This window comes from Durio zibethinus, chromosome 21 (genome assembly GCF_047325235.1).
Source record: "Durio zibethinus cultivar Kanyao isolate XHJ-2024 chromosome 21, ASM4732523v1, whole genome shotgun sequence".
Classification (NCBI taxonomy): domain Eukaryota; kingdom Viridiplantae; phylum Streptophyta; class Magnoliopsida; order Malvales; family Malvaceae; genus Durio; species Durio zibethinus.
Window position 1 is genome coordinate 18,980,246 of NC_143182.1, and position 8,932 is coordinate 18,989,177.

The window sequence follows — 8,932 nt, forward strand, 5'->3', positions numbered from 1 at the left end:
ATTATATATTTAATAAATATATTTTATATTGATTAGAATTAATATATTTTTATTTAAAAAATATATAAATAAATTAAATAAATATGCAAGATAAAAATAAAAAACTAAAAAAAATTTTGAAACCATAGGTACAAAAATTATTTATATCCATTAAATATTTGAAGAAATTGAGATAGAAATAAAATTAAAATATCTATTAAATATGAATAGAGGATAAATACAATATAAAAAATAAAAATAAAAATACAATTAATTTTAATATCACAATTATAATATTTAATCTCACTATCATTATAATTAATTTTAATATTATCATTATTTTTAATTTTATCGAAATGAGTCTAAGCTATAAACAAGCAATTTATATGGCAATTTTGAAATTTGAGTCCAAACTGTAAAGTGGAGACGGGCGGGAGTTTTGGCCTTTGGGCTTTAACAACTAGAAGCACAGGACAGGGAAAAAACGCAGTGAACAAAGCACAAAGCTTCATAGGTTGTTGCTTGCACGCATAGGGCACCATTCTCTCTTTCGCTTTTAGACAGAAAAATAGGGGAAAAGAAAAATCAAAGAAAGAAGCCAGCGTTGTTGCAAAAAACTAAAAGGGCATGGCCTCAACAGAGAGCTCCAGATCTTCAACTGCTGGGTCTCCTGATTCATACATAGGCAGCTTGATAAGCTTGACTTCTAAGTCTGAAATCAGATATGAAGGTGTTCTCTTTAACATCAACACTGAAGAATCCAGCATTGGTTTGAGAAATGGTAAAAAAAAAAACTCTTTTTCTTTACTGGGTTTTCTTCTTTGTGTTTTGTTTTGATATTTGAGCTCTGTAATGGATTTTTACTTTCTGGTTTTTGTCTGTTATGGTGAAATAGTTTATTTAAATTGTTTCCTTAAGGTTGAATTTGGGATGCTTTCAAAAGTTTCACTTTTTCAAGTTCTTTGTTGGGTCATTGGGTGTAAGTGACATGAATGTTGACTGTTTAAGCAACTGGACTAAATACCCAGGAGGCCAGGTGCGTAGAAGAGAAAGCCAATCAAGTGGGTAATCTGGAGAAGCAAAACAAAAACAGTGTTATAAGGCTGAAAACATTGGAAAGTAGCAAAGAATTTGTTCTCCGATTCACTTTCAAACATCTTTTTTATATCTTTATTTATAGGACCTCTTGGCTGCCAACTAAAACTAATACATAACACAGTTTCCAGTATGTTTAACATAACAACTGTAAAACACATAAGAGCGTTACATTTTACAGCTCTCAATGGTAACTAAGCAGCGGCTATAAATTTGGCACTGCATGAGTTCAGAAATAATCAAGGATTTTGAATTGTTAATAGTCTATTCTAAAATGTTTTGTAAAATAGTTAATGCTAGTTTCTCACACCAGGAAGTTTGTTGGAAATTTAATAAAAAAAGTGAAGGATAAATGGAAAGGTTAAGTATTATTATTGACATGGATTGCTATAGCAGTAAGAATATAAAAATTGAAATTCTTGGCTTATTCAAAAATAAAATAAAATGGGTGTTGTATCTATTATGAAATCAGATAATATATTCGGACTATTAGATGATAGAGCTTGGTGTAACCATTTATATAATATCACCCCATTTAGACTAGAAAAGGGTGTGGCTGTTAGGGCTGCAAATGTGAGAATCTTGCTCCTTCCAATGTTATTCCTTTGCTTGTGGTTATGACAGGCCTAGTCTATGCTTACCGACTCTTCTTGTTCTTTTGGGTGTTAAGATGTAACTTTATCCTTCTTCTAAATAACTTCTATTCCTTCAACATTCCAGTAAGGTCATTTGGAACAGAAGGGCGAAAGAAAGATGGTCCACAAGTTCCAGCAAGTGATAAAATTTATGAGTACATACTCTTCCGTGGAAGTGATATCAAGGTATACCAATATTATGGGGACTAATGAACATTGATAGTACTATTATCTGCCTTTTCAATTAGGAAGTTTTGCTTGTGGCAATTGATCATGGATAAAGCATTGGACAATGAATTTGAATTTTGGTCTTAGTACACTGTTTTTGAGGAAATGCTGAATTGTTGTAGAGTACCAATGGCAATTTCTCTGGTTGCAAGTATCTTCTTTTTGCTTCTGTTATGGTGCCATAAGTTGTTCATTTGCTATCCAGACTTGGGGGCAAAAGAGGCTCGAAAATGCAAAAGTTGTTATGTTGCTTGATCACCCTTCTATTATTGCTTGTAAAGTGTGTTAGAAGTTTCTTTTGGCTCATATTAAAACACTTTCCAAGCTTCAGAATTTTCTTGGTGTTATAAATCTATTCAACAAAACTATTGTCCTTGAATAATCTTTATGAGATTCAATTTTATCTCTATCTTTTTCTGTAATTATTCAATATGGTATTACATAGCCAGATTATGATAACACTGACAATTTTGAGTATTTTTTTTCATGGAAAGACAATTTCTTGGTAGAATTGACTTTTTCATGCTATGATGCCTAGTTGTGGCTAGTGCAATATCTAAGCGGCCACTGCTATATGGTTTCATTGTGGCATTGATTAAAAATAAAGTGTTTTATTAACTTTTGGTTTTCATTTGCCAAGTGCATTAGGACTTAGTCTTGTATATTTGTGCCAAAGCATGTATTAGGATTGCAACTGATATGTAACTGGAGCTCAGTCTGGTCAGCAGGCTAAATTTTTGGTGCTTCATTTTATAGTGCTTGACTTATAGATGACATTTTAAATGACCACAAAAGTAAGATTAATGTTTGCTGCTTAACTTCATGTTGTTATTGAAAGCTGCGATTACGCTACTAGGAAAGAATGTAGATTTTACACTACTAAATCCAACATTTTAGATTTATCTGCTCCAAAATTAAAAAGAGAGAGAGAGAGAGAGAGAGAGAGAGAGAGAGAGAGAGAGAGAGAGAGAGAGTTATCTGTACTAAAAGATTGTAGTTTAGAGACCCCATTTGCTAGATTACAATTTGATTCCATATACTTTTAGTGAAGAAAGAAAATTTCTTGTTCTCTGGAATTTTATATAAGCCTATTCTCCGCATTAGCATCTTCAATGTGTTCTTTTTTCTTGTTCTGCATATGTTTACAGGACTTGCAGGTTAAATCTTCTCCACCAGTTCTGACCCCAGCACCTATACACAATGATCCTGCTATTATACAGGTAGAGGAAAGAAAATAATTCTTATATATTGCTATTTTCTACTACTAATATATAGCTTTTGAAACGGGTAAATTATATCTGATTCGGTTGTATCATCAAGTTTATATGGAATGATATTTACCATATTTCTGGATCTTGAGTATTATTGCTATTATTGTACTTTTTAGCGAAGAAAGAATCAAAATACTTTAGTTCTTTTAGTTATATTTTAATTTCTAGTGTTTAGGATATTCTACACATTTGAGTTGGGTTTCGGGTGTAGCTTATAAGTATTAATGTTATTTGTGTTTCTAGTGGTTTTGAACAATGACTCATTGGAATTTGGAAAATTGTTATGAGATTTTGCTGTTTCCATCAGTTCTCTCTGGTTTTCTCTCCCCTGTTCTCTTATTTCTCCAATTTCCTCTGTTTCTTCCTTCTTATCCTTACTTTCGCTCTAAATTCTATTTCCTTTCTTCGTTCCCTCCTTGTTCATCACTGTGCTTAAAGGTGTCTTATCTATTGCTAAGATGTGTAGATATGCATAATCAAATTAATTTGAGGGTAGCTGATGTAGGACAAGTATCTCAATACTCAATTTCCAGAAAATTCTCAATAATTCAATAATCAAAATCTCCTAAAGCTATTACAACTAAGGTATTTATAACTGAACCTAAACCCTAATAAAACATAAAATACCAAACATCTAAAATCTTAGCACTAACATTAAGAAAATAAGTAAAATACTAATTCATATTAAATAGCCTAAATAATCTAAAATAGCTTAGATAATTATACAAGTTGCAATCAAAATCATAAACTATAAAATAAAGTCCTAAATAACTTAGTCTTTATGTTAGGATATTCCCATTCTCCATCACTAGCTCTTAATTTATTTTTTACTACTGCTTTCAGTGTCAAATAACATTACAAAATGGCATTGTGGTGGTTATTGGAATTAAATTTTATTATTTCTCAAACTTCAATACATATACATGTATTGCTGAAATTTGTTCCAATTCCTTTCTTTTGCAGTCTCATTATCCCCAGTCAGCTATTGCATCCGCAGGCTTGCCTTCTTCTGGTACTGGATCTATGCAAGATCCAGGTTCTCAAACTTCGTCTGTGGGACTTGCCAGGCCAACATATCAGGGCAGTCTTCCATTATATCGACCTGGTCCGAGTTTAGGGCCATGGGTTTCATCAACTGCTACAACCACAAATGGCGGGCTTTCCATGCCAATGTACTGGCAAGGTTACTATGGGTCTACAAATGGTCTTCCCCCACAGCAGCAACCTTTGCTTCAACCCCCACCTGGCTTGTCAATGCCACCTTCCATGCTGCAATCTATGCAATATCCAACCATTAATTTGTCGTTACCTACTGCAGCTTCTAACTTGCCAACTTCTCAGTTGTTTGAAAATGCTCGTCCTTTGCTGCCACCCATTGGTACAGGCCCCCTGAATTTGCAATCTTCTGTGCTTGCAGCACAGTCTTCTACAGTAGTTTCAGACTCATCAGCTAGTTTGCATCCAGATAGCGCTTCTGCTTTAACTCTTCCTACTGCAGCTTCAAGTAGTAGCTTGCCATTGGTATCTCCATTGACTGCTGCTTTAGATAAAAGTGCTGTGATGTTGTCTCTTTTTGACAAACCTAAGACAGTCTCTGATCCCATAATGCCATTCAAAGGCATGTCTGATTCTGTTTCCTCCACCATAGGGACAACAACTGCAATTTTGAATGATGGAATGCTTCCTTCTTTAGTAACCCCAGGCCAGCTTTTACAACCTGGAGTGGTCACAGCATCTTCGTCTATATCTTCACAAATATCTCAAAAGGATGTGGAGGTTGTGCATGTTTCATCTCAAGAGTTGACATCAGCACCTGCAACAGCACCAGTTTCAGGAAAAGCACCGCCACCTGTGTCAGCACAAGCATCACCACCATTGTTAGCACAAGCCTCACCACAACTACCAAAAACAGTACAGGAACCAATATTGCCTTCACCTTCACCCTCTGATCATAAGGTATTGCTTCCATTATCATATTTCTGTTGTGAAAAGTGAAAGGGCTATGAAATGTGAATAACTTTGATAGTTCTCCTTTGACATTTATTTTTCTTTGAGAGGGAAGGGATGGATATGGAGCGGTTTCTTCTTTTCCTTTGTGTTCACCATTCATCTCTCTCTCTCTCCTTGTTTTGTTGGTTCCTTAGAATTGCTCCCTGTTTTTGACTCTCTTGTTCCATTTTCTGAAGAATGATTTGTCACTTGTTGCTAGAGATCATAGATAATTAAATGTTTGTGCTACTGGTTTTGAGCATACAAGTATTCCGTCATGATTTTGCCCTACAGATGAAAAGGACAAATTAGATTTTAAGTTGTGCTAAAAGTTGCAATAATTAGGGCCTACCATTGGACTTACTTGATACTAAAACATCCCTATCAAAATTTTCATACTTGGAAGCTTTCATATTGTAAACGATCTGCAAAAGATAATTTTTCTGTACATAGTGAGCTGTTTTCAATGCCTTTTGCTCTTAAATTCCAATTTTCTTTACCTCTAGAAAAATAAAGAGAAAAAAACATGAATTTTTGGGATTTCTCGTCTAACTGCAGGCATCTGAAAATAAATTATATCACTGGAAAATTTAGTATTTAGATTTTAGACAACAATTCACCATAATTTAGTGAATAAGAATTTCCAATTTGCAGTTTACTACATGCTATAATTTGGGGAGTTAAGTTCTTTCTGGTCCCCTTTTTAGTTGAAGGAACCCCACTTCTTGACTCTGAAATCCAACTAACATGGTGATTGGTGTCAGTGAACTGATGTTGCTAACTTTGTAAGATGAATTTCAAACAACTGACCTCTCAAAAACAAGGCAGCCTAGTGCCTAATCGATTTTTTAACTCATTGAATTTAGAAATGTTTTCCCTTGAGTAATGTTGACATGTTTTGACTTGTCCATTCAATTTATCTCTTGTTTCTTTTGTACAGATCAGGAATTGTATTACCAGGTGTCCTTAGTTGTTTTCCTGTTGCTGGTTTGACCATTGGCTATTAATTGCTTTATCCTTTCTAATAGTTAGGATGCATACTTTTAATTTACATGGCTTGAGATAGTTACATATTTGCTGACAAGCAATTTTCCCCCCTTTTTGGTGCATTTGCTGTTGGTTCTTCACAACCCTCCTAGCTGCATGGATCTCCAATGCACTCTTATCATAGTTATAGAGGAGGACGTGGAAGAGGAAGAGTAAGTGGAAATGGGGTATGTTTTCTGTTTCTTTGCGTTGCCAGATTGTTATTTATGTTGCATATGGTGGCAATGCTAATTTTCTGGGAGTGAATTAGCCAACTTGGTGTCTTTGAAGGAGAATACACGGAATGGAAGTTTGGAAAAGTTTCTGCAATAGCACTCCATGCCTTAAAACTTATTTTAATTTTAGTACCCCACCCTATGTTAGGGAAGCTAATCCAATAGTCTAAAGTTTTGGGATAATTAAAACTGGTTTTCCATAGTTTGATTATTTCACTCTAAAGGTTGAGGTAAAACAAACAGTTCAAACAATATTTTTTTTGGAAACTTTGTGGTGTATTCTTATTGCAGTATAATCATGGAATTGACTAACCATGATATTAGAATTCCAAAGTATTTTAAAGTTTTATGATTCATAAAATCTTACATTAAAAAACAAAGTTAAAAGTCTTTAGCAATTTTAAGTTACTTTCATCATAAAGGAAATGATATTACTAACTGAATCCCCCTAGGAAAACACACATTTTGAATATTATGGCCTATTGCTTCCAAAATTGATAGATTAAATTAATTATTCAAACCACTGTTACAATGAGAAAATCAAGGGGGTTGGGGGGGAATGAAAAATGTACTCTTCTATCAATTAGAAGGCATGTTATTTATCCAAGAGTGTATAATCAATTTGCCTATGTAAGACCTTTATTCTGTTGCTCATTGTATTGCCAATCTTGATGAACTTGCAAGGCCCACAACCTATTGAGTCCAGTGGCTCAGCTTGATTGTAATGTAAAAATTTGGTACTGCAGATTTCAAGTTCAGCAACCAGATTTACAGAAGAATTTGATTTCATGGCAATGAATGAGAAATTTAACAAGGATGAAGTTTGGGGTCATCTTGGCAAAAGTAGCCGAGCTCAAGAAGATGCTGATGACTTACAAAATGAAGATAGTATTGGAACCTCGAAAGTGGAGGCTAAGGTAGTTCTCTCTGTCTCCTCAACCCATATGCATGTTGGTGCCTAACAAGTTTATGTGATTTGGTTTTTAAATTCTTTTTGTTTACAATTGTTTTTCTTCTTTTACAGCCTGTATATGTCAAGGATGATTTTTTTGATTCCTTGTCCTGTGATTCTCTTGATGGTGGGTCTCGTGACGGGAGAGCTAGATTTTCAGAGCAAATGAAAAGAGATACGGAGGTACTATATTCCATTTGCATTATTCACATCATTGGAGTATTTAAATGTATGTATTTGTATGTGTATGCGTTTGTGTTTCTGTGAGCCTTTAACTCTATTTGTCTGTATGCCGTAGTCATATAGAAGAAATATACTTACGACTGCTAATATATTATTATTATTACCATAGTTTGGTTGGGAAGAGAGAAGGGGGGTGGTGGGTTGGGTGGGCTTGTTGATGTATGACAAGTTCAACCAGGAATAGAAGGAATCGGAACTTAATTAGAGCAAAGAAGTAACAATGGTTAAAACTGACATTAGTTATGGCTTCAAGGCTTGTGATGGAGTTTGCCTAATTCTCTGGCGTATTATCTGTTAATATGCATGTTTTTTTTATCAGCATGAATGATCTTAAATTCTTGATAAAAGTTCCGCTTTACAATATCTATATAGACCTTTGGCGATTTCCCAAGGCATCGTGGTGGCGGTAGAGGTGGTGGTGGACGTTTTCATGGTGGTCGAGCACGTGGTTCATATTATGGAAGAGGCTATTATGGTGGTAGGAGGGGTAGGGGATATGGCATGGTAAATCGTACCACCTAGTTAGCGGCAGCCCAAATTGAGCACAGTTAGAAGATCAAACTATTAGCAGAAATGTATGTGATGTTCCCTTCAAATTGAAGATGCTTATGATGGCCTTTGATTGTATTCCTACAATGGTTGCTGCTTTAGGATTTGACTATTGACCTATAGAAATAAGCAAACCCCAGTAGACACAGAAGGATTTCCATTGCACTGCTACATAAGGTTTTCTATGGATAATGATAGTGTGAGGTCATTTTATCTGTTAAACAGTGTTTTTGTTATTTTGGCAAATTAACACAGTTCTGTATTATGTGAATTTTAATTTTAATTTTAATTTCAAGGCTTTGTAACTTATTTTTTTATTATTATTATTTCATGAAGATTTTAGGACAATTCCCTAGGAAAGAAAAAATTACTAGCTTTTAATTTTCCAATATATCAATTCTCCCATATTGTAAGAATGAGTTTTTTTTTTTTTTTTTTTTTTTTTTTTTTTTTTTTTTTCTGGTGTCGAATTTGAATCTTTGAGAATTTTTGTGTTGGGTAAAATGAGAGTTTTTAGGTGTTTGGATGCATTTAACTTTTTGAAATGGTTTTTTTTTTTTGACAACAAAGACGAGTAATTTTTTGAAGAACATTTGATTTGTAAACTAGTTGGTGAATAAATGCATAGTTTATTCTTTTTCTTGGAGTTGTTTACCAAGTCTCAAAATATACTTGTGTTCTTTACAAATTTTGTCAAGAGCTTTTATCATAACCTTGTAAACGTCGTCA

At 34.1% G+C, this 8,932-nt stretch overlaps 1 protein-coding gene across 4 annotated transcripts; it reads left to right on the plus strand.

Annotated features, from left to right (window-relative positions):
- The first annotated feature begins 427 nt into the window (after positions 1-427).
- Positions 428-8,510, plus strand: LOC111305732 (protein decapping 5-like). Of its 4 annotated transcripts, none has more exons than XM_022903494.2 (8): positions 428-760; positions 1,795-1,895; positions 3,086-3,157; positions 4,172-5,164; positions 6,337-6,411; positions 7,206-7,376; positions 7,484-7,594; positions 8,027-8,510. In XM_022903494.2, exons 1-8 carry the CDS (start codon positions 607-609, stop codon positions 8,174-8,176), a joined length of 1,827 nt encoding a protein of 608 aa, XP_022759229.1. In that variant the 5' UTR covers positions 428-606; the 3' UTR covers positions 8,177-8,510. The 4 variants fall into 4 exon arrangements, with proteins under 4 accessions (XP_022759229.1, XP_022759230.1, XP_022759232.1 ...); XM_022903495.2 differs by having other exon boundaries at positions 496-760; positions 6,337-6,396; XM_022903497.2 differs by lacking the exon at positions 6,337-6,411 and having other exon boundaries at positions 496-760.
- The last annotated feature ends 422 nt before the right edge of the window (positions 8,511-8,932 follow it).